At 43.4% G+C, this 26,882-nt stretch overlaps 1 protein-coding gene across 5 annotated transcripts in view; it reads right to left on the bottom strand.

Moving 5' to 3' along the window:
- CREM (cAMP responsive element modulator) overlaps positions 1 to 26,882 on the bottom strand; it is a 75,913-nt gene that overhangs the window by 40,363 nt on the left and 8,668 nt on the right. For 2 of the 5 annotated variants that reach the window (XM_030550151.1, XM_030550150.1), the window contains exons 1-2: positions 25,673 to 25,757; positions 24,391 to 24,514 (exon numbers count right to left, since the gene is read on the bottom strand). The exons of 1 other annotated variant lie outside the window; for it this stretch is intronic. In XM_030550151.1, coding sequence (XP_030406011.1) covers positions 24,391 to 24,514; positions 25,673 to 25,716 — 168 coding nt within the window. In that variant the 5' untranslated portion in view covers positions 25,717 to 25,757. Of the gene's footprint in view, positions 1 to 24,390; positions 24,515 to 25,672; positions 25,758 to 26,882 lie in introns of those variants that run through there. 2 more of the 5 variants (XM_030550152.1, XM_030550164.1) reach the window with 2 other exon arrangements.

Genomic DNA, 26,882 nt, shown 5'->3' on the forward strand with positions numbered 1-26,882 from the left:
CCAAGCTTTCAAAGACTAAATCTTCTACCCCTGGCTTGTACTTTAGGAAAGAGTCACAGAGATCTCAGCTAGAAGTATCTGTATCGAGTGAACAAATCCAATCATGATAGGATATTCTCAATCAGTGGTATGAAATCCTTGGTCCTCTTTTATCTAATCTTTGGCTTTCTACTTGTATTCTTCAGGAAGATGTTCTAATATAGAGGACAATTTTTTCCCATGATAAAACAGTTGTATCACTAAAGCAATACTTGGATTGTAAACTCTTCGAAGCAAGGACTGTATCTGTATTACCTAGCACAATGGGGCCAGCGCCTCTCAACACTACTGCAGTATAAACAACAATACACCACAACTGATGATTTTCAATCCTCAAGGCTGACATGGTGGAGGAATATGGTTTCTTACCCAGATTAGCAATCATTCTGGCCTCTTTCTTACAGTATTCTACAACAACATCTTCCTCCCTCAGGCTTTACTACTGCACCAGAGACTAACAGAGATCCAGATACTGGCTGGGAGAAGAAATATTCTAATCACTATAGTGGGACATGTTAAATTTTATCAGTTTGTTTGCCAACAGGTAGTCAAAACCCCTTTAAAAAGCACTAGTAAACTTTAAATAATTGACAGTGCAATTTTCTCTCTTTTCCGGGTTTCTCAAACCAAATTTTGTGAGACATCTTGTGGAATTATGATACCTCTAAATTTAAAGCATATGCCATTCTAGATTTAAAAAAAACTCTTAGAAATGCCTATAGTCATCCAGCTGTCAGAGATATTGAAGGGATGGAAATATTGTCCTATGGAGAGGTAAACAAGACTGGAAACTGTCATGAAGCAAAGGGAAGATTTTTAAGATCACTGTTAATAGATCTGAATCTGTCTCTGGCAAATCATGCCTAATCCTGGACACAAGAAGAATAGATGATATAGAAGAAAAGAACAAAGACAATTACATAGGATTTGTAGAAGAAGAGAATAGACAGTACATCTTTTTCAGCTCTTCAGTGTGAACTGGATAAAAACAATTTGCTTGTGTTTAAGGTTACAAGAATTCATCATTCTCCAGGATTTTTTTTCCAGTCCTGCCTTGGTTAGCATCCCAAAGATATATCTGGTGGAGAGTGGTCACATCTCAAAGCTGGACTACTCTGAGACCATAGATCTATGAGCAGGAGAAGGTGGAGAGGACACACTGACAGGAACAGAATATTGAAATACAAGACGTAAACAGGCCAGAATGGATCTAAAAGATCATGATAATTGCATTCTGTCTGCTTTTCCAAAGTATCTGAGACATTCATAATACAAGAAAAAAAATCCGACTGTTGAAAGGTCTTTGATTAATGATCCTTGAAGATTTTGATTAGTGATCCCTGAGCAATATTTCTGTGGGAAAACTCTGCTGGCAAAAGGTCATTTGTTAAGACAAAAGGTCTATCTGATGAAAATGTTATCTTCCTGTTATTTATTCCTAGGAAGTGTAGAAAAATGCAGTACCATCAAAAAGCCTGGGTGCTGAATCAACCATACCTGAACAAAGAAGTTTTACAAGTAAAGTAGACAGGATCTGGTCAATTCCTTTTAATATATTTATTACATAACTGTTAAATTGTCAACAGGAATCTGAACAGACTCTCTTGGGAAAGCTAAAAGTAGAGGGCTTCTTACAACTCCCAAAAGGAAACCATCTCAGCCTGAAAAAGGCTTCTAAAAATAAGCAAAGACACCAAAGCTTTCTCCACTCTATAACACACACACTCGTATTGTCATTAAGATGCTGACATTTTGAGCCCAAGAGCCAGCCAGTCTAAAAGATGGACACTCAATATGAACTCAGAATATGATCCAGATTTTAACTGGTGGTAACTGGCTTCACACAAGAGCCATTACAAGGAACAAACAAGGGTTGATTCTAAATACTTTCAAAGCATTCTAAATTGTCAATACGTACTACAAAATTATTAAACAATAAATTTGTAAGCACCTGGAAGATAAAAGGGTCATAAGAAACACCAGCATGGATTTGTCGAGGATAAATCATGCCAAACCAACCTAATTTAATTCTTTGATACGGTCACTGCCTAGTGGATAGCGGAAAACAGTAGATATATGTCTCATAAGCGAACTAGGGAAATGGGGGCTAAATGAAATTACTATAAGATGGGTGCACAACTGGCTGAAAGACCATACTCAAATAATGGTTATCAATGGTTTGCTGTCAAACTGAGAAGGCGTATCTAGTGGGGTCCCAAAGTGGTAGTCCTGGGTCCAGTACTATTCAATATTGTCATTAAATATCTTTGATAATGGAGTGGAGAGTATGCTTATAAAATTTGCAAATGACATCAAGCTGGGAAGGGCTGCAAGCACTTTGGAGGACAGACTCAGAATTCAAAATTACTGTGACAAACTGGAGAACTGGTTTGAATTCAACAAAATGAAATTCAATAAAGACAAGTGAAAAGTACTTCACTTAGGAAGGAAAAATCGAAAACACAACTACAAAATGGGGAATGACTGGTTAGGTGGTAGTGCTGCTGGAAAGGATCTTGGGGTTCTAGTGGATCACCAGGACCGCCTAGAGGATTCAGGGGGCCTGAGGCAAAGCAATTTCAGGTGCTCCTTCAAAAAAAAAATTGCAATATTATAGAATACTATATTCTCGTGTGGGGCCCTTCAGGGCTCGGGGCAAATTGCCCCACTTGCTCCCCTCCCCCACCCCGGGTGGCCCTGTGGATCACAGATTGAATATGAGTCAAAATGTGATGCAACAGCAAAATATATGAATATCATTCTGGGGTGTATTAACAGCAGTGTCATATGTAAGACACGGAGGTAACTGTCTTACTCTACAAGACATAGGAGAGGTCTCAAATGAAGTACTATGTCCAATTCTGGGTGCCACAGAGTAGGAAAAAAGTGGACAAATTGGAAAAAGTCGAGAGGAGAGCAACAAAAATGATATAAGATTTAGAAAACCTGAGGTATAAGGAAAGCTTAAAACACTAGCCTTGTTTAGTTTTGAGAAAAGATGACTGAGGGGGACTTGACAGTAGTCTTCAAATATATTAAGTGCTGTTATAAAGAGGACTGCATCAATTGTTCTCCATGTTCCCTGAAGACTGGACAAAAAGCCATTGGCTTAATCTGCAGTGAGGGAGATTTTAGGTTAGATATTAGGAAAATCTAACTATAAGGGTAATTAAGCTCTGGAATTGGCTTCCAATGGATGTTGTGGAATCATTGGAGGGTTGTAAAAACAGGTTGGACAAACGCCTTTCAGGATGTTCTAGGTTTACTTGGTTTTACAGCAGTACAGAAGTCTGGACCTGACTTCTCAAGGTTCCCTCTAACCCTGCATTTCTATTATTCTAAAAAGAGCCAGGCAAACATAATCACAACCAACCTTTCCATTTGTACCTAGAGCACAGACACCAGAAATACAAAACAATACTGTAACTGACATGAACAAATTATACCACACAACTGATAGTTATTACAGCCTGTTTCCAGTACATTAGTAGGATGCATGACATTTTCATAACAGGGCTTGAATAATCAGGAGTAACCCAGCTCTGATTAACTGAAATACCTGGATAACCAAGGTAAGTTATGTTCCCTCAGGATACATTAAATGAAGTTCTGCTCCTGTGGATCTCTTAAATTTTACTGAGCTACATTCTCCAGGAATGGAGAGACAAATTTCTGTAAGATCTCTTTGGAATTTAAGAAAGTCAATGCAACTTTGGGGAACATATATTATTTAACCAGTTACTTCAAGTTAACTGGAGTTGTCAATTGGGATTGCACTGTACTGACACAAAAAGGAGCCTTCTAACCTGGGACAAAGTTTTACCTAAGCCACTTGTCCTAACATAGACATAATGTCTATTTATGCAAATTACTGGTGTTTCTTAGGTTAAATACACTTTGGACAGCCCTAATTCTTTACCTGCCCATGTAACACTTAATACATATTCTCATACTTTCCTAATGAATAAGCACAAAAAATTTAAATCAAAATTCAACATTTCTGGAAGCCAGTTTTTGTTATAACAGTTTGATTTAAAATTTGGTTGAACTGCCTGCTCTCCTATAAGGCTGCACCTTTCCTAGAATATTGAACTATAAAAGGTTCTAGACCAGGCTTTCCTTGTAAACTTAAAGGCCAATTATATATAATAGCAATTACAAGTATATTTAAGATCCATTTTATGCCATCTTATAACCACACAAGAAAACGTGTCCAAAACTCTACCAGAGTAAAGCTTATTTAAAATTTTTTTACTCTAATGAGTTCATACATGATATTATGTTCTGGGTGAAAACAAGCACATTTAAAGCTGGATCAAACTAAAAGAAATCTGTTCTTGTTTACAGAAAGAACTACATAAATAGAAAAAACATAATTCACACATCAAGCTAGAATTACATGAAAATTTTTACATTTGAGTGACTTTTTCTTTTAACATTTGCAGAACCTTAACAAAAAGTGATTTCAACACATCAGATTTACTTCAGTGATTTTTTTAATTGAGTTTTGTTTCTGTAAATTTGAGATTAACAATCATGTTTCCATTCTGATACTGTGCATCTCTTTAAAATAAAGTATAAATAATCCTGTCAAAGTAACATTGGATTTATTTTCTTTCATTCTAAATTGTTGAGACTGTTCCAATATTGCAGCCTTTTGCATTAACTAAAATACATTTTGACTTGCTTATTAGGTTACTTGTGTACTGATACTGATGGAAGTAGTCTTGGCAAGCCATGCAATCCTTACGTCAATGACGAGTGATGCTGCCTACGACACCTGAATTTCAAGGCTTGCCTAGACTGCCAGTTACTGAAGGCTGATGATCAGCAGTGGCAGTTCAGCAACCTGAAAAACACAGTTTTAAAAACACTGAATAGTGCAATGTTACAATGCATTTCACACTGTCCCAGGAAAGAAGAGGAAAGGAAATGTTGCATCATGTAATATCATGAGAGCTGATCCACTGAGGTGCTCAGCAGCCTCAAATGCCAATGACTATTAACAGGCATCAAGGGCGCTCAACGCCGTGGGGGAATCAATTTTTTGTATATTTAGAGCCAGACTGTGTCCTACTTCTGGGTCGACATGAAAGAGAGGAAAAGGTGTAGTAAGGACTACATGGTCACTATTCTGATGCTTGGGCCTGCATCCAGGCAAAAGTAATACTTCCCAAGGGGTAGTGGCACTGCTGTAGGGAAAAGGACTTTTGGAGGTTTCCTGCTTCCTGGTTCTGTACTGATTATGAAACGTGGAACTCCTCTTGAACAAGGATTAAAAAAAATAAGGCACAGAAATGCTCTCCTAAATCCCTCACCTATGACTCAAAGACTTTAGGTGTTGAAAGGACTTGGGTCTTCAATAGACAGAAGATTTTTATGACTGTTTTCTTTTTTATATTGTACCCTACCAACTGATATCTGGAAATCTAATACAAAAATTAAAACAATCAACTGTCAACAAGTGGCATAAATCAAACCCATTCCTACCTCTACCAGTTCCACCCTTCATGAGATAAATATCCTGGGTACAGGCCCCAATTTCTTAAATACATCTTACATAGTATCCGCCCTCCAACCAATCAACCCTCCCCTCCCCCCACAAAAAAAAAAAAGGCTCTGACTACTGGAGTGAAATCAAGAACAAAGGACCTTCCACCAAAACTGCTCTGTACTCATACCCAGGAATTAAACCACAGGGACAGAAAAAAAGGTATTTTGATAAGACACAATTTCTGCAACAGTACAAGGGGGAAGAGGCTCTCTCTGCAACAGTCAGCTCCCAAGCCACTCATGGCTTTATAGATGGTATCCCTTGCTTGAACTGCACTCCAGAAAGAATTCTGAATCACTGCTTATGATGACTTGCCCCAATCAGGCTGCATGCTGACTGACTTTCCTCAATTAAGTTGCACGCTGACTAGCTGAACGTTGTCTATATTCTTCAAAGTCAGTCTTAAGACTATATGCCAGTACAGTGACAAAAGAATATATAATTGTGTTGAGATCTACATCCGAAGGAACAGGTTGGTCTAGTCTAGACTCAAGAAACAAATGATCAGTTTAATGAAATCCCAAGATCACAAATAACTGAGAAAAATTGTAACAGTACCTTTTCAATCAAGGGAGTAGGTATAGTTCCCTTTCTTTTCAAATGTATTTTTCTCTACCAAGCAACACCAGCTTCGATTTTTTCTGTATTGAATTTAAGCCAAGCACTGAGAAGGTAGAACAACCAGATATTCCAGGTTTGATGTGAAGACACAGAGTTCATTTTTATCAACTTAATGATAATACTGCAGTTCAAAATGCCTTTTTTCAACAGCCTTACATACATGAGGGTGACAGGATGGAATACTGTGGGACCTTCACTAGGAGAGGACATGCAATTGCCACAATCCTCTGAGTCTTCCCTATATGAATAAACAGATCCTCTGTACAACATTCCCATTCACCTCTATCAGCTCTCACAGATAAGTTAACAGTAACTCAAGATAGCCTTATCAAAAGTATACAATTTAATGAAATTGTAAGTACAATGACCTCTGATCACTGCCAGAAGATCACCAAACAAAGTGTTGGGTCTAAACTTTTGGTGAACTTTGGGGAGCCAAAACACACCCAGACTGGCTGTCTCTGCATAATCCTTCCTGAACCCTTTTGAACAAAACACTGACCTGCAAACTACTCATGACACCCCCTTTCTCAAGTAGCCATTAGCCTTTATCTCTATGCATTTACTTGTTAACTTGCTTTTCCTGTAAAATCTTGATTGATTATGCATGACCATTATCTTTTGTTAATCACTTTGTTTACTTCTGTGTATAAATATTGATGCTCACCCCTAATAAAGGGGCCACACTTAATCTAAAGCTTTTAGAGCTAAGGATAGTGTGAGCCCGTTGATCAACGCATTGGTGTCTGGTCTCTGACAGAATTGTGTGCCCCATACCAACTCCGCACGAACTCGGGTGCTGGAGAGGTGAGTGAGGACTTGCTTTATTTACCTAACAATTTGGGGGCTCGTCCGGGATTCCTTCTGGTGCGGTACCTCTGTCCAGTGGTCAGACCACTCATATATGAATTGGCAAGGCGCCACAGGAGATTTCTCCCAGCCAATTCAATATTGAGGGGTCGTGTGTTGGACAGCAGGGTAAACACCAGTTGAAGGGCTCCTGTCAGACACCATGGGTCAAGGGACTAGCGTGCCTCTTGAGAGTCCGTTGGGGATTGTAAATAAGTTATGGAACGAAGGGAAACTCCCAGTACAGACAGGAATGTCTAGGAAAAAGTTGTACACACTATGTGTAAGGAATTGGACTGGGTATACCGCGGTATTGGCCGACCCGGAGATGAGGTGGCCTTCGTATGGCTCTTTCGAACAGGCTGCCTTAAGAGGAGTAAAGAGCCAGATCGAAAAAGACCATCCGGGACAGTTATGTTACTGGTTTTGTTGGGACACAGCAGCAGAGCTGTGGAAATCTTTAAAAATTATGGCAGTCAGGTACTCTCCCGAGAGTGAACCCCCTCCAGGTTATTTCGATGAAGGGTGTAGACCACGGCGTGTTTTGACTCGTCAGCTGGTCCCCTCTGCACCTGCCCCTATTCCTCCGCAGGGGGACTCTCTCCATGTAGCAGAGGGGAATGTGCAGGATCCCAGATTGGAATTTCTGCAGAAGGATGAGGAGGAAATGAAGGGGCAAACCTCGGGAGGAGTAGTTACTAGGCTAATGTCCAAGCAGATACAGCAGGGTGCATGCCCCCCCCCGAGGATAGCCCAGAGGATGTCCCCGTCAAATCTCTTGCAAGTAATAAAAGTATAGTTAGAGAGATGCCTTTACAGGTGCACGATCAACCTTATATGGGCAATGATGGACGGTTACAACATGCTAATATTGTGGAATATAAAGGATGGCTAGAATGGGATTTGAAAGAGTGGGGACGGTTGTCAGGGTCTTTTGGGGAAAATCCCCGAAAGATCATAGAACTTCTAGAAAGATTGTTTTTAAGTTATAATCCTACTTATACGGATGTGGATCAGTTGTTAAGTAGAGTTTTGACCGGAGAGGAACGTAGTAGATTGTGGATGGCAGAAAGGACATGGGGAGATAGCAATGCAGTTAATCTTACTTGGATGGATAGGCGGGATCTGGCCGCTGGCTGGAATCCCCTAGACTGGACTCAGCCAAGGCTGACTCAGCTACGAACAGATCGAGAGCGATTGTTAGAGAGACTCAAGGAAATGGCTCGCCGCTCGCCTAATCAGGCTAAGTTCATGCAGATTCGGCAGGAATCTGATGAGCCGCCCAGAAAGTTCTGGTCGAGGCTATTGGAGGGGGCCCGAATGTTCACTCAGATGGATCCTGAGAGAGAAGCAGACCACCCTACTCTTATTTCGTTTTTTGTGAATCAGTCGATGCCCCCTATAAGGGATTACTTCTTAAAGTTTCGCCCTGGTTGGGGAGGTGAGTCAGTCACTTCAGTGTTGGACGTAGCTGATTTTGCCTGGGAGAAAGAAAGGGAAAGTAGTAAAAAGAAAGAGAAAAAGGAAGAATATAAGCTGATGGCTTTAGCTTTTCATGGCGGTGTTCGAGGCAAAGGCCGTGGCAGGGGATTCCAGGGTGCTCGGGGAAGAGGGTCCTGGCAACCCCAGCCATCAGGAAATTGTTTTCAGTGCGGACAGCCCGGTCACTTTAAACGTGAATGCCCCTGGGGACGCCCAGAGGGTCTGGTTGCATCCGCAGATGCTTACACAAGTGAGGAATACACCCCTGCACCACCAGCTCAGCCCATTCCCCAGGCCTGGATCAACTACGGGAAACAGCAGCAGCCGCAGCAAACTCAGCCTCCTCAATGACGGTACCCTGGGGGCGAAGGCAAACAATGTGATGGTCTTATTTCCTTAATGTCTTTAGCCGCCTCCTTTCTCACTTTCTCCCCTCCCAGCAAAGAGCCTCGTTTAACCCTTTCAGTCCAGGGATTGCCTGTCTCTTTCCTCATTGATACTGGGGCTACTTTCTCTCTTTTAAATCATGCCCCCTCTCCCTGGCTATCCTCTGAGATTAAAACTGCGACTGGGGTGGAGGGCAACCCACAGTCTCTGGGACTCACTTTGCCTTTGAATGTTATTTATGCTGATAAATGTTTTCCTCACCGTTTTCTTTTTTCCCCAGCTTGTCCGATCCCTTTGATGGGCCGAGATTTACTCTGTAAGCTTGAGGCTACTTTAACCTGCACTCCTGAAGGGGTAGGATTATTGATGACAGTGTTAGGAGATTCGGCCCCTACTCAGGATAATTGGGAAACACCCCCCTCTCTCTCTCCTGACCTCACTGACTTGCCGCCAACCCTCTGGGGAATTTCTGACACTGATGTTGGCCTGCTCCTTTCGGCAGAGCCCGTAAGGATTCAGGTGAAGCCTTCCTTAACCCCCCCGTCAGTTCCTCAATACCCCCTGTCGCTGGAAGCCCGGGAGGGCATCCGCCCCATTATCGAGGGATTCATTGCACAAAAGCTAGTCCGCCCTCAGCGCACTCCCTGTAACACCCCTATACTGCCTGTCAAAAAGCCTCCTAAAAAGGACGGAGACCCTGTTCGTTGGCGCTTTGTACAGGATCTACGAGTTGTTAATCAGTATGTGGTCCCTCTTCATGCAGTAGTTCCTGACCCAGCTACTATCATCAGCCAAATCCCCTGGGATGCTGAGTGGTTCACTGTTATTGACTTAAAATCAGCTTTTTTCAGCATTCCTGTGCACCCAGACTATCAGTATCTCTTTGGTTTCACCTGGGAGGGACAAAGTTATGTCTGGCAACGACTTCCTCAAGGCTACAGAGACAGCCCCACGATTTTCAGCCAGTGCCTCCGCCACGACTTGGAAGGTTTCACCAGTCCGCAGGGATCCATATTGGTCCTATACGTAGATGACATCCTATTAGGTAATCGCGAAGAAGCTGCCCTCCGCATCGATGGTAAGGCACTTTTATTATACCTACACACCAGAGGCCACAAGGTAGACCCTCAAAAGATTCAGTGGGTCTCACAGAAGGTCCGATATCTGGGCTTCCTGTTAACCCCAGAGGGAAGACAGATGGACCCAGCTCGCATAAAGACTATTCAAAACTGCCCTTTGCCGAACACCAAGAAACAACTTCGAGGTTTCTTAGGATTAATTGGCTTCTGTCGCCCCTGGTTGCCGTCCTGCGGGGAGTTAAGCAAACCGCTCCACCGACTCACTGCTAACCTTGCTCCTGACCCTTTGCAATGGTCCCCGGACACTATTCAAGCCTTTCAGTTACTCAAGGACAGTGTGGCCTCCTCCATGTCTCTCCGCCCCCCCAATTACAGCAAACCCTTTCACCTTTTTGTCCATGAGAGGGGCGGAATTGCTAGTGGTGTCCTTATCCAGCTGAGCGGGCCCCACCATTTCCCGCTTGCTTTTTACTCTCAGCAAATCGACCCTGTCGCTCAGGGAACCCCATCCTGCACCCGGACTCTGGCAGCAGCAGCCCTGCTGATCACAAAGGCAAAGAGCCTAACCCTGGGTCATTTTACCACGGTTTGGACCTCTCATGCCTTGTCAGCCCTTCTGCGTAGGGGCACAACCCAAGTCTTTTCGGCCTATCGTCAGCAACAGCTAGAGGCCGAACTCTTAGAAGACACTAACCTAATTTTTAAAAGGTGTGGACCCCTTAATCCAGCTACCTTGCTTCCTGACCTGCCAGTCCTCCAGGATCAGCACGACTGTGTGGAAGTAGTTTCCAGCATCTTACAGATAAGAGACAACCTGTTTGACGTGCCACTGGACAATCCCGATTGCATCCTCTTCTCGGACGGAAGCTCCTTCTATGTTAATGGCAAGCGTTTCACAGGTTATGCTATCACCTCTGAATGGGACATTCAAGAGGCCGCCTCACTGCCAGGCAACTGGGGAGCCCAAGCCGCTGAACTCTATGCCCTGGCCCGAGCTTGCCAGTTGGCCGCTGGTAAGACCGTTACCATTTTTACTGATAGCAAATATGCTTTTGGAGTTGTGCATTGTCATATCCACCTCTGGAAGTTTCAAGGTTTCCAGACAGCTGCCGGTAAACCCATTCAGCACCTCCCCCTCATCCACAAGCTTTTGGACGCCCTCCAAAAGCCCTCTGTCCTGGCTGTAGTTCACTGCCGGGCCCATAATAAAGATAGTAGCCCCGTTACCCGTGGGAATGCCCTGGCTGACGCCTCCGCCAAGAAGGCTGCCACCTTACCTTTAGCCATGCCCACATTGGCTATTGCAGCCTCCTCCTTTACTCCACTGCACCCCGTACCAGTACCCGCTGCTGAACTACAATCGTGGGAGAGCCTCGGGGCCACTCTGGTCAAAGGGACCTGGCTTATGCCAGATGGCCGAGCCTGCCTCCCTCGCTCCACATACCCCGTGGCAGTTCGCTGGCACCATGATAAAGGGGGTCACTACGGCACGCACGCCCTCGTGGACACCATCGCTCGCTTTTGGTATGCTCCAGGCATTCAACCCTATTGCCTATCAATAGTGAAAGCATGCAGCACATGTCAGCGTAATGGACCTGCTCCGCCTCTTAACAAAATTAAGGGTGGAAGACCTCCGCCTGCTGCTCCATTTCAACATCTTCAAATTGACTTTGCAGATATGCCAAAGGCTTTTGGGAAAAAGCACCTCCTTGTTTTGGTTTGCCCTCTGACTTCCTGGGTCAAAGCTTTTCCTACTGCTAATTGTACTGCTGCCACAGTGGCGAAGATTCTCCTTAGAGACATTGTACCCCGTTTTGGCATCCCTCTTGTACTCGACTCAGATCGCGGACCTCACTTTACTGGTCATGTCCTTGGCCGTTTAGAACAAGGACTGGGCATTTCACACTCCTTTCATACACCCTACCACCCCCAGTCTAGCGGGAAAGTTGAGCGTATGAATAGGGAACTTAAGCTTACATTGGCTAAATACTGTCAGGAAACAGGATTAAAGTGGCCTCAGGTACTTCCTTTGGTCCTGTTTCACCTTCGTACTCGCCCAACCCGCGCATTGGGATTATCCCCCTTTGAACTGCTCTATGGACACCCTCCTTTCAAAGGTGGGGCGCTACCACGTGCTGATGTTTCACTATTGGGAGGGGATCATATGACCGCGTGTCAGTTTCTCTCCCTACAGGCTCGCCTCCGTACCCTTTGGAAAGCCTCGCAGTTTTCCCAGACCGTGCCGCTGGAGGAACAGATCCACCCGTTCCAACCAGGGGACTTCGTCTGGGCCAAAAAGTTCGTTCGTGACGACACCCTCCAGCCAAGGCTTACTGGACCCCACCAGGTTCTTTTGACAACCCAGACTGCAGTGTTCCTGGAAGGACGCAAATCTTGGATCCACCACTCCCACGTCAAGCCAGCCGTAGTGGACCACAGTGACGGACCAGCAGCTCTTGTCACCACTGAGGACACTGCCTTCGACCAGTGGACCAGCTTACCTCTCTCAGACATTAGACTTAAATTGACTCGAAAAAAATGAGAGGACCCTTTATTCTGACAACTGTATGTTTTTTTTAATGCTTTTTTAGTTTATTTTCTGCTTATGAAGATAATGCTTTTATTAGATATTCCCACGAGGTTAAAACTCGTATTTTAGGAAATAGAAGTAATTGCTGGGTATGTAGTCAATTTCCAGTAAATGCAGCACAGGGACTCCCCTTCACACCCATTCCCCTAACCACTGCTAATATGACTTGGATGCCACGGACTAGAATAAAAGATCCAGTCCAACCCAGTCTTACATGGGACAAAACAGGAGTGCCAATTAACAAATATCTCAGGGTAACCAATCAAACAGAATCACTGTGTTTTGTTAAAGGAAAAGGGTCAACTTTTGTGGGAACAAGTAAATGCAACATATATTTTAATGGCACCGCCTTTAGTAAAAATCTTGGCTTCAAGCCTTGCGCATCCCACTTATCCCATATGTGGATCCCTCACCCCGATCCAACCTTTTCAACTTTTTCATGGAGGGGCAGGTTTTCAGAGTCAGTTTTTAAAAAGCCCTGCTCAGATCTCAAGGGTGTCCAACTAATTGTTAAAGGATACACAATTGCCTTCTACAACTGCTCAAGCAGTACTACACTGCCCTTTGAGAACAACACTACCAAATTGTGCCTCTGCAGTTCACACAACGACCCCTCTGCGTTACCAGGGGAACAGTGGTACAACGGGTGGTGGGTTACCTCCTACTTTGAGAAATGGAATACCCAAAACGCATTATATGGAACATACTGGGTGTGCGGGCCCAAAGCTTATTATTTTCTCTCCCCTGATTGGGCAGGGTCATGTTATTTGGCATGGCTAGCACCGCCTTCTCGCATCTCCCTCACTCCCCCTCATTTTCCCCACGTTCGTAACATCCGTAAAACTGACAGAGATATTAATCTCCGTGATGGTTTGTCCTGGCAGCGGTGGGCTGGTCACACTAGCTTGAAGGGTGCTATCATCCATCTACAGGGACTATTAGAATCTTTGACCAATGAAACTGCAACCCTATTTAAAAATCAGGCCGGGGAAATGTCCCAGCTGCGCCAGTTAGCTTTGCAAAACAGAATGGCTTTAGACATAATGTTAGCAGCCCAGGGAGGAACTTGCGCCCTCATAAATGAAGAATGCTGTGTTTTTGTAAATGACACCTACTCTGACACTTTTCAACGTACCAAACACCTAAGGGAAATGGCTAAAAACTACTCCTCTGGCCAGCCACCTTATGATTGGTGGGGAGCCTTATGAAATTGGCTGCCCGGATTTGGGTGGGTTAAAAAACTCTTGGTGGGTGTTGTTGGGGCCATAGTAGTCCTTATAATACTGTGTTGCTGTATTCAGTGTGTCCCCTCCCTCATAAACTCATGTAAGTCAGTTTATTCTTTTCCCACTTCAGCTAAAAGCCTTACTCTCTTCGAATTGGCCCAGGCTGAAATTGCCAAGCGGCCCTTGAGATCTTAAAATAGGGTGTAGCTTTATGATTAATAGTTATCCCAAAGCTACAAATGGAGGAATGTTGGGTCTAAACTTTTGGTGAACTTTGGGGAGCCAAAACACACCCAGACTGGCTGTCTCTGCATAATCCTTCCTGAACCCTTTTGAACAAAACACTGACCTGCAAACTACTCATGACACCCCCTTTCTCAAGTAGCCATTAGCCTTTATCTCTATGCATTTACTTGTTAACTTGCTTTTCCTGTAAAATCTTGATTGATTATGCATGACCATTATCTTTTGTTAATCACTTTGTTTACTTCTGTGTATAAATATTGATGCTCACCCCTAATAAAGGGGCCACACTTAATCTAAAGCTTTTAGAGCTAAGGATAGTGTGAGCCCGTTGATCAACGCATTGGTGTCTGGTCTCTGACAGAATTGTGTGCCCCATACCAACTCCGCACGAACTCGGGTGCTGGAGAGGTGAGTGAGGACTTGCTTTATTTACCTAACAAAAGCAATGAGTGTTGTTTCAATCTCTTCCTCAGGACTAAAGCCAGACAAATCCAGGAATCTAAAAGAATATAGGTGTCAATTAAGTCATCTTTAAAGTGGTAAGATTATTCCTGTCAAACAGATAGCTTCTTGCTTAAGAATCTAACCACTACCTGCTGTAGGTCACCAGCCATTTTTCTTTCACAAAAAATGACATAATCAATTCTGATCAATAATGAGTGTGATGCTTCACTTCATATTCTTTATGCAAATATGCTTATGATATTAATATGAATATAACATAACTGAGATACACTTTAATCACCTCCCACTGTTTTTGGTTCCTGGGGAACTTGTGCGAATCCTCCCCACTGGAGTTGCATACAATCCCTAGCCACAGTGATACACAAACTTAATAGAATATGTTCCTTAAAGATACTGCGTGGGATAGCAGTATCTATCACACTCTTAACACTGTTGCAAGCGGTGTTGTTGTAGCTGTGGTGGTCCCAGGATATTAGAGAGACAAGGTGGGTAAGGTAGTATCTTTTATTGGATCAAATTCTGCTGGTGAGAGAGACAAGCTTTCAAGTTTACACAAAGCTCTTCTTCAGGTCTTGAAGATGACCTGAAGAAGAACTCTGTGTAAGCTCGTAGGTATTCACCCACGAAAGCTCATGCTCCAAAACGTCTGTTAGTCTATAAGGTGCCACAGGATTCTTTGCTGCTCGAAAGCTTGTCTCTCTCACCAGCAGAATTTCATCCAATAAAAGATACTATCTCACCCATCTTGACACTCTTACCACTTTATTTAACATCTTGTCCCCCTTTATAAAGCAAAGCTGCATTTAGCTGTAAAGTCTGAATTCCAGCCAAAAGCCAGATGTTGCATCTCCTCACAGTAGTCAGACTATTTGACCATGTTGCTAGGCATACTCAGTCAAAGAGATAGCACAGAGAAAGCTGCAAACTTTTTAGTATTGCGTAACTCATTAAAAATCTCATGCTCCTGATTTAGTTAATCAGAAGCAAGGTCAATAAACATCTGGCTGGACAGAACAGAAAAGAAGGAATGGGTGAGTAGCAATCTTAAATGCCATTCAAAAAATGTCTCATGCCTTGAGAAGAGCTAAATCATAGACTCATAGACTTCAAGGCCAGAAGGGACATCTAGTCTGGCCTTCTGCACATCACAAGCCACAGAACCTCACCCCCTCACTCCTGTAATATACCCATAACCTTTGGTTGAATTACTGAAGTCCTCAAATCATGATTTAAAGACTGCATGTTACAGAGAATCCGCCATTTATTCTAGTTTAAACCAGCAAGTGACATATGCCCCATGATGCAGAGGAGGGTGAAAACCTCCCAGTGATCCTTCTCTTGTTAGTAATATTGGTTAGCAGCCAGAGAGGTGGTGTAGAGAGATGATTTCAAAGTCAGGGAAAGCAATGTTCCATTCAGTTGCTTTTTCTTTATTTAATTCGTCCAGAGACAAAATACCTGAGAGAAGCAACCCTAGTGAGAGCCACAGATCCATCAGCATGTGAACATACTGGAATATTATGTCTTTGAATTCCTTATGGAATGAGAATGCCAACATTTTCCATTTAATACACCTACAAAAATATCCATTTGATAACTCCAGCCTAGGGAGCTTACCTCCCAAGGAAGTGAATGTACTAGCAATGTCTTTAAACTTTCAGTGTAAGACAGTGGCTCACCTTCAAACTCTGGAGCACGGAAGTCTCCCATACAGGGAAATTTGTTAACCAAGTCCTCCTCATCTTAAGTCAGGAGACACATAAAAAGAGGACCACTGGAATGCTAATACAATGTGCTCCTTCCCAGAAGTAGGCCGTGCTACAGAACCAGGCTGTGGCTTTGCAGGAGAAAGAGCTGGAGAAGCTGATCTGAAAATGTTAAGCTGGATAGAAGCAGTTAGGGAAACCAGGTCCTGAAGATGGCAGCCAACACTTGTTCTAGGTGGTTGCGGTGGAAAAGAGCCCAGACAAGAGACAAAGAGCAGGGTCTATTATAGTGCTTTGCTTCACAGAAACAACTCATTTAGAACAACTTCACAGTCAAGAAAAAATGTCCGGCTGAGCAAAAACAGTATGCCGCTACAATAGTGTGCCCCTGGTGGCCAGACAGCTAAAATGCATGTTGATCTGCAAAGAGTTGCCAGGACGGCACTCTGGCTACTCACCACTCTCAGTCTCCTCCTGCTGCAGATTATTTGATGCCCAATTTTTTGCAGAATTTAAGCTTTTTTTTTTTAATTGTAAGATCCCTATTTTTTTCAGAAGGGCTGAGCACCTACAGCTCTCACTGACTTCAGCTGGAGTTGTGAGTACTCAACGTCTGAAGATCAGATATGTTTTAACCTTTATGGCTGAAAACTTTCCAAATGTGAATTGATTCTGTGCTCTCTTCCTGAGTCTGCAGAAAACAACAAGGTGTAAACTGCTTTAACGATAAATTTCCATGTCAAAGTATATACCAAAATTTCTCACTATTTCACAGTTGATCATTTTAATTGAAACATCTAACTAAGGTGTATCTCTAGTGTGGTTTTAAGCATCTGGTGCTGATTGTGACAGACCTGGCAATTTCCTGCAACATCCTTCAAAAACCTTAATGAATGAAGTTTAAGTATCTTTGCAGACCATTGTATCAAATGCAAAGGTTATGTATTATTGTGGGCCAGGATTGTATGTAATCTCTCCAGCAGGGAGATGCGATGTGAACCCCGGAAGAGTTATGAACTTCAAAGGAAGCACTGAATAATGTGCCAGACAAGAATGGACTTTTGGGACAAATAGTAAAAGTTTGCCTCGGGAACCTCTACAGTGAGGTGAATGCAAATTCCCCACCTCTGCTTATGCAAAAACCTAGCCTTTTGAAGATATGCCCTGGTGAGAGGACCATTATCTGCTGATTACCTGTTCCTGGAGTCTCAAGATCAAGGGCTCAAGCTATACAAATGAAAAAGGTTTCAGAATAGCAGCCGTGTTAGTCTGTATCCACAAAAAGAACAGAAGTACTTGCGGCACCTTAGAGACTAACACATTTATTTGAGCATAAAGGAAAAACTAATTTATCCAAGGGTGTGCTAGTTCTAAGCTAAGGCTGTTATGAACTTGTGACCTTGGTTTAAAGGGCCGACTCCTACCAGATCCCTTAGCGAAGTAGGGGGATGATCTCTGGTAAGCTTATTAGCATGTTTGTAGGTACTTTTGTCATTTTAATATGTTTTCTCTGTAATGATTTCACTTAAGAATAAATGTGATTGCTTATTAAGAGCTGTGGGGAAACTTGTAATTGCTGGCAATTAGTTATTCATAGCCTTTGGAGAGAAAGCAAAGCACAGACACTGGTCTGCGTAGGCACTCTGGCTTGTTGGAAATATCACAGTGTGGGCAGGGAACTGTGCAGCTTCAAAATCAGGAAGGAGAGAAATGTGGGTCTCTGCCCAAGAGAGGTGACAGCTGAAGAGTCAGGAGCCTAAAGTGCATGCCCTTGGTGAACCATGGAGGAGAAATATAGGTGTAGTTGCCCTGAACTGTGACACAGATAATTACAAAAAATCTTTACCAAGGGAAAGTGCAGAATTAGTCAGAGCTTTGTTTAGTTTATCTGTCAGAAGTCCCAAGTGATAGAATTGCCAGCACTTCTCTTGAGATACTATTCCACAGGCTAATAGTGCTCAATGCTAGGAAGTTTATCCTGATATTCATCCTAGATTTTATACTTCTTAATTTCTTGCCATTACTCCTAGTTAAAACATAGAACGTGAACTGAGACACCTGAGGGAGGAAAAGGAAATGGGGGAGGAGGGCGGGGGCAGGGGAAAGGGGAGGCAAGTAAGTGCTGCTTATTTATTTTCCAGTTCAATCTTTGGAAGATTGAAATTACCACCTGAAGGAACACAGGAGTCTTAAAACCATCAGGAGCACCCTACACTGAATACATGCACTTTCCTGAGAAGATTCTTTATCTACAGGTGATACAAAAGTACCAGAAGAGAGAATGAATGGACAGAGCAAATGCTGTCCAGCAAAGGAGAAGCAGCAACACTTACCCCCTGAAGAGACAACTGTAGTGATGACTAGCTGGCTGGGGCCTGAATATGTGGGGCTCAAAATGAGGTTATCAAAAAGTACAGACCACTTGTCTTCATTGGGCAGGAATCCTGTCTAGAAAAGTTTAAGTGGTAAAAAGTCCATCTTGCAGTATTTCTTCTTCAGTGGACTCTTTCTTCTGCGGAGGCCTCAAATGTAGCCCTAGTAAGTGGGGTCACATGGGTCGATGAAGCTATTAAGCCTAACATCTGCAGGAAGAACAGTACACTTCTCGGAGTCTGGGATCCGAGAGGATACTATCTCCCAAATGGTATGGAAAACTCAGGGCTCGGAATAATCCCATCTTTTACACCAAGATAAAAACAGGTGCTTCATTGCTTAGGCAAAACCTCAGGGGTTGGAACTATCTGTATGCTTTCCCTAGAAACAAGAACACTCCCTGAGCTCATGGTACTCTTATCAGTTAACAGTCTAAACAATGATATTTGTGTTGTCTGAGGGATGAAGAATCAGCAGTGAAAACATTCACCATATGGCATGGTCCTTTAATGTTTTGAGAGGTTTTGGTGTATGCAAGGATCTAGGAAATAAGAGGTACTATTGGAGAGGAAGAAGTCCTGGCAATAATCAGAATGTGGGAGAAAGTCAGTTACTGTTTCATTAAGGGTCCAGGACTCATGAACTTGCAGAGTGGATGAGGCAATCTACTGGGGATGACCTGGGAGAAGGGGACTCCACCCCTTAGCAGAGTAGACACCAGCAGTAGAAGGCTGCCTACTGAGGACTCCAAGTCCAAGGACTAATTGGGGGAAAGGGGCCAGCTGAAGGAGAAACTGGCTAAGCCTCTATAGCAGGCCTAAATTACAACCCAGCTCCAGGGAAGAGAACTGGAGACTCCTGACTTAAGTTTCAATCCAACTTTGGGGAGGAGATATAGGGACTTCTGTCTTAAAAGAGGGTTACAGTTTAGGCTACCTCTACACTATGAGCTAGGGGTGTGATTCCCCTGCTCGTGTACACCTACTTGTGCTAGCTCTCATCAAACTAGCATGAGTATACACAGCAGCATAGCCATGGTAACAGAGGCTTGGCAGAGCTTGCTGAGCAGAAACCCACCTTAAACCCGTGGGTATATATTCTCCTGCCGCTACCTGTGGTACCTCAGCTATGCTGATATTGATACTCATACTAGCTCAGTGAGTGTGTACCCAAGCAGGGGGACCACACTCCTGGCTTGTACTATAGACATAATCTTAAGCCCTGTCTACACGGGCAAGTTTCTGTGCAGTAAAGCAGCTTTCTGCACTGTAACTCCCACGGTGTACACACTGCCAAGCCACTTATTGCACAGTGCTTTAAAAAAACCTCCCCAATGAGAGGCGCAGAGCTTTCTGCGCCAGAGCCACAGCGGTGCAGTGCCAGTATAGACACCGTGGTTGATTACAGCACTGTGATTGGCCTCCAGGAGGTGTCCCACAATGCCTGTTCTCGCCTCTCTGGTCATCAGTTTGAACTCTACTGCCCTGTCCTCAGGAGATCAACCATCATCCTCACCCTGTAAATTCCTTTGGAATTTTGAAAGTCCCCTTCCTGTTTGCTCGGTGATGGGTGCAGTGGTCTCAGCACATCTTTCCAGGTGGTGACGCTTGCTTCATGCATTAGGCGATCCCTCACTTGGAGCAATGCCAAGCTGCTGGACCTCATCATTTGGGGGGGATGAGGCTGTCCAGTCCCAGCTGTGCTTCAGCCACAGGAATTATGATACGTACTGTAGCGGAGTGGTTACCCTGCTCCTGCCCTTTGGGGCTTAAAACAGCCCTGGGAGAGGGCTGTGGCAGGGGGATGATTGACTGGGGAAGCAGCCACAGTTGGGCCACACCCCAATCAGGCCATAGTTGGCCTGTATAAAAAGGCTGTGAGCCAGAGACCTAAAAGGCTCTCTCCAGGCTGGGAGAGAGCAGAGCCTGGCTGCCTGCAGAAAGGATACTGGGAGTGAAGCAGGGCTACAGAGAGTCAGAGGAGCAGGGGAGCTCCAGGCTAGCAACTCCCCCGGCTGCAGGGCCTGGTCCAAGGCCCACAGAGGTACTGGGAGGCAGAGGAAGGCAGCAGGTCCAAACAACCTTGCCTACGATGAGTGGCTTTTATACTGCAGTCTGCCCCAGGGAGCGGGGGCTTGGTGATGACTGGCAGTAGCCCAGACTGAGGCGAGGTGGGGACAGAGGGTTGGGGGTTCCCCTGAGAGGGAGACCCATAGAGACTGGTGGGGTATTGCCAGGCGGCAGTCCCAGGGTAGAGGGGCACCGGGGTTCAGGACGGACACGGGGCCCGCTACAAATGGGACACTGGCCTGCAAAGGGCGCTCCAGAGGCTGGAGAGCTAATTCCCTGGATGACCAGGAGGTGCCGCAGGAGTGAGTCTACCATTTACACCTACTGACAGATTTCACAATGCATGAGAGAAAGGGGCCCTGACCAGGACACACTGCAGTGCAGGGTCAAAGTGAAGTAGCTGCAGAACACCCACCACAAGGCGCGTGAGGCAAACAGCTGCTCTGGTGAATACTTTGGTGGCTCGCGTGCCAGCCGAGACTGGACCAAGCCAGGAAGAGGAAATCCTGAACAAGGATGTGGAGGGGGACCCAGAGGCAGAGGATGACTTGGAAGTCAGAGATGTATGCAGCCAGAAGAACTAAGGACAACTTTCTGCATGATGTTATGATGCACTCAACTACTGAGAAACAGGTCTTGAAGGAGTGGTGGGACAGCGAGAAGAGGGACCAAAAGGAGCATGTGGCACACCAGAATGGAGCCATGGAGTAGCTCTTAAAGGTTATGGAGTGCCAAGCAGATATGCTTCAGGCGATATTAGCTCTACAAACTGAGTAGCTCTGAGCCCCCCTCCCCTGCAGCCGCTGGCAGAAAACTCTTTCCCATGTTCCCCCCAGACACTGCGAACACACTCTTATCAACCTCCTGACTCCAGTCTCTACCCGCAGCATCCCATTCCTCCCTCCTCACAGTCCAGCACTGTAGTCTCCCACTACCCCCTGCACTCAACACCCATCCCTCTTCAGTTTGGCCCTGATGAAGTACAGTACCCGCTGCATTGTACTCCAAAGAAGAAGGTTGGATATGATCCCTGGACATACACAAATCTTTAGCCGTCCCGGGACCCCACCTCCTTCTGGGACCTTCCCTTCCCCCATCCCCCTCACTGCTGATTTTTTTTGTTTGACTCTCTCCTCCAATTGTTGTTTTTTAATAAAAACAACGGTGTTGGTTGAAAGCAATCTTTATTCTATTAACTGAAAGCAAAAAGAGACCTGCAAAGCAACATACAATTATGTTAAACCCACACATTGCATTGTCTGCACCAATCATCTCCTAGCATTACAAGCACTGCACTCTCGAGGATCGCAACAAATATTAGTGGCTTTCAGCTTCAAATTGCTGCCTCAAGGCATCCCTGATCCTTATGGCCCTGTGCTGCACCCCTCTAATAGCCCTGGTCTCTGGCTGCTCCAACTCAGCCTCCAGGTACTGACTCTCTGCGGTCCAGCTCTGAGTGAAGCTTTCACCCTTCCCTTCACAATATTATGGAGCATACAGCATGCAGCTATAAGCATAGGAATATTGTCATCGGCCAGGTCCAGCTTCCCAAAGAGGAAGCACCAGTGGGCCTTTAAACAGCCAAAAGCACACTCAACATTCATTCTGCACTTGCTCAGCCTGTTGTTGAACCGCTCCTTGCTGCTGCCAAGTTATCCTCTGTATGGCTTCATAAGCCACGGCATTAAGGGGAAGGCAGGGTCTCTGAGGATCACAATGGCAATGGCCAAAAGTAATTACAAATTGATGCCTATGAGGTGCCTGTCACAGGACTGATCCTTTAAGAGGGAATCAGGGACCCACACACCTGAGACAAGCTCCTGTAACAGAAAATGAGCCAACTTATACTCGCATGGATCCAGTTAAATCCTTAAGTGACTTATTGCCAGTTGTTTAGCTAATGTGCCTCATAAAGGGTTACTAGCACTACAGTTGGGCTCTAGAAAACAGGAAGTGCCTGAGAAGAGTAGAGAGAACACCAGAGCAAGGATGGTGTGTTCTCAGAGAGAGTAGCTCCTCAGCAGCAGGAGGAGGAGAAGGGATTATAACAATGAAAGGGGCAAAGGAATCATGCCAGGAGCCTGGGGGGCTGCAGCTGGCTAGACAAAAGTGGCTGCAGGTGAGTTCTGTAGCAAATTAAGGTAGAGACTGAACTGGACCCAGAAAACCACAGGCCTCACAGAGGAGGGCTGTACAAACCCCAAACTCAATTGGCGAGACTTTCTATTTCTAATATATTTTGACTTAATAAAGTAGAATCATTCTTTTGGACTGTGTGGCATTCTTAGGGGAAATTGAGGTAAGAAGAACCTATAGTGCCACATTCACCCAGCAGGAGCCATTATGGGCACAGCCACCACCTCAGTACAATGCCCTATATTTAGTGGGTAGTCTCAATTTAGTTTTTAATTCACAGGTGTACATGTCACAGAAATCACTACCACAAATAGGACCTTTATTAGTTAAAGTAGAGAAGGCCAAAAATTGGATGAGCTTTCAGAAAGAACTACCTTCTAACCTTTATATCTGACTTTCCAAGTCAAGGCTGAAGAGAACAGGAATGAATGGGTGTGTATGTAAACTGCATGGGCAATATGGAGAAGTTTGGAGTGCAGCTGATAAGTTCTATGGAGAAACAGACACATCACCCTTCTGGGTGCTGCCAATCTGAGTCCTTTCACAATATCACAACCACTAACCTGATAAGCCCAAAAAAAGGACAGGTCACTTAAGTAAGTACTACGGCAGAGCAGTTAGAACAGTCCACAGGGAGCCAGAGACTAAAACAGGAATGCATCCTGCTCACGCTGGGGTTATGCCAATAAACTGTATTTGGATAAAGTATGCATCTGAGAAGCATTGTCTGGGTTAAAAATAAACGTGTGATGGAAAGCCATAGGAGTTGAATGGCACTGAAGTACTGTAGTATTCCAAAGGATCAGGATATAAAAATTGACCAGCATACTGGAATATTAGTAGCAATTTCCTTTTCATACAGATCATGGATAAGTTTAAAAAAACTGAAGGCTTTCTGGAGCTCACCTAATATATCAAACTAAAGTTTGAATTTTTTAATCGTCAACTCCATTCTATTAACCAGCAAAATACTTTTCCAGAGAATATCTAAAAAAAAATATGTTTAAATCCACAAAGTGCCATCATGTGCATAGGGAAGAAACATAAGCAATGATTCTGAGTTTTGCCTGAAGGATTGGACTCATTTTGAGTAAACATGAGTTTGGGGGGGGCGGGAGAACACAAAAATTAGCTTCACCCATTATCATAAATTGCTGCATCAAACATCTCCTCCCTCTAATCCTGTCGCTGCCTCAATTTAATGGGACACCATTATCAGGTAACTACTATATAGCAGTAGTTCCAAGAACATGGAAAGAGTCTACTGGCTTCCATTAAGTGTCATCCTGAGAAACTCTTGAAGTGTTACTTCTGTGAATGACTTACAATAATGTGCTGTATTATCTGTGGCCCTTATTCTGCCATGTCCATAACATAGCAGTCATCATTTGGGACTATATCTTTATTGTTTTTAATATGAAATCACTACTCTAAGAATGAAAGATTGATACAGTACAGGGGGATTTAATGATGAACTGTAGAAAAGTATCATGTTCATCCAAATGCAAGTAACAATTCTAAATGATCATTTTTATTTGTTTTTCTTAGTTTCCTGTATGTCAAATTACCTGAGCTATGGGGGGAATCTGACTTTGGCCTGGTTGATTTTGTATGCAAACAGCATCGCTCTGTGCCACAGAATCTGTTGCACTTCCATCCTGTTGCGATTCAACCATTTCCATGGTCATTTGTCTAAAAATAAATAATATAGTGCAAGGAAATGAATTCAGACCTGAAGAAGGGATATTTATTTCAACTCTATTAAATTATTTTTCTCCTCAACTCCTAATTTCAGCTCTTTAAACTATCTGCCAAAACAGCAACCCAACAGTATCCTAGCATCATAGTGTGTTGCCGAGCAGGACCTGTAAATTAGGACTCAAGCTCACTCTCTTGGCTAGCAAGGACTAGATGCGGTGCGTAAGCACTGAGTAAGGAAATCAAAGCCTCATTCTCTAGCAACCTATTATGTCCAGATACTAGCTTGCACTGCTGAATCCATGAAGAGACCTATCTAGCTCTTCTATGCCAGGGGTACGGGAGTGGAAGGAACATTAAAACAAGGGGAAACTGAAGATGAGAAGAATTAACTGGGAAAAACAAGAGGATCATTCTGAGGAACACTGAGGGAGAAATATCTGGCAACTATTTATTCAGTTAGGTCTATAAAAGAAGCAGTAGTGCCTAGATTCAGTATAGTATAGGTGAAAGTGACAATTAGATGTCTAGGAAGAACTGGTTATAAATTTTTATCTTATCTTTATTCAATTAGGTTAGACAGTCATAATATTGTGTATCCTGCAATTGACACAATCAGAGCCATAAGATTATACCTAACAAGTGAATATTTATTCTGGATTACCATGTCTGGATTGTTTTTTCTTTTGTTTTGTGATGAAAGCAAAACTTCCTTCAATTCTTATCTGTACAAATTAGCCACTGGAGAGATATACCAGAGTAGGAAATTATTAAAATATTGAGATATCTGAAAAGTTTTGACAGAAATATTGTACGTAAATCCTATTGTTCTGTCCCACTAAATAGAAATATCATCCTACTTTAGACAAAATATATCATTATATTATATACTTTTGTCTCTTTTGCTAACAGTAATTCCAAACATGAAAATCTCATATTCAGGACAGTGAACTGATTTTGTTTTGAACCAAATGACAGATTTTAACACTTGATTTTTACATTGGTATCAGCAACTCTCTTGTGGTTTTTTATCCTGTAAATCTTAAACCTAAGACTGGGTAAATTACATCCATCAATTGAAACTTATAAATTGAAAGACTCTGTTAGTGGAGAAAACTTTCAAATATATTGGCTACACAAAAACATAATTACCTTACAGCTGTTTTTCCATGATATTTCTTGACACACTTGCTCATAATGGATGGTGGGAGTGTTTAAAACAAGAGCTTGGTTTTCCTCAGCTCACTTTATCTCCTACTGAACAATGCAGTGAAGTTATGATGTTGAAGTTGTGATGTCACAAACGTCACCATAGCAACAAACCAATGTCACAAACAGTATATAGCCTTCACTGCAGGCTCAAGGAGAAGTGTGACATTAAAAGAGAGATCTTGTTCAACACATACCAAATATTATAGAAAATGCAGGAAAAGACCAGACAAGGAAGGGGAAATCACCTGTTTGTTGTTTTATTTTTTCTGACGTTATGACAGGGTTCCTATTCTTGGGTTTTGTGCTATCATGTGAGACAAGCAGGAACTCCCTGTTTCAATGGTTTTGAGGCCCCTGAAGTACCCATACATATTTTTAATGCACAGGCCAACTCCTGGTATCTTAGTGCTCTCTGGAATGTTATTTCTTTGAGTGAGAAACAAATAGCTCCTTAAACACTACACATAATTTATGTCCAAAATAAGTCATCAAAATGTTTGTCTCCCACTATGGTTGAGAAGGAATTGAGTTAAACGATATCATCTGAGAAGCAGAATTACAGGTAATTTTCGTATCTCTAAGAATACCATCTTGATTAGATACTAGGGTGACCAAATAGCAAGTGTGTAAAATCGGGACAGAGAGTGGGGGGTAATAGGAGCCCTAAATATCGGGACTGTCCCCATAAAATCGGGACATCTGATCACCCTTCTGGATACACAAAAATGCCCTGCCTCCTTCCATCTCAAGCCTCTGTGCAGATCTCAGCTTCCAGTATGTCTCTTAGTAACTAGGTCTTGAGTGATTTATGGCTTTAATGGTTAAAATTGCCACCTTGAATTCTATCAGAAAATTCTCAGGACTCTACTGCAGCTCACAGAGTACTAGCATTCATACACTCTTAAAATAAAGTTCTTCTTAAACTAGCTTGTTTCCAAATGGTGTCAGTGTATAGACCATGAGGAATGTATTAGAGTAGCCTATCTTTTGTGTAGTTTGTTAGAAAAAATTTTAGTACATTAACAGCAGTTCTAATTCAATCCATAATAATACAGTATTTAATACATACACAGATGGTACCTCCTGCATTCCTGTTTCATCTCGTGAGCTCCTTTCCTGGATATAATGCTAAAATAATAGTGCAGTCAAA

This window comes from Gopherus evgoodei, chromosome 2 (genome assembly GCF_007399415.2).
Source record: "Gopherus evgoodei ecotype Sinaloan lineage chromosome 2, rGopEvg1_v1.p, whole genome shotgun sequence".
Taxonomy (NCBI): Eukaryota; Metazoa; Chordata; order Testudines; family Testudinidae; genus Gopherus; species Gopherus evgoodei.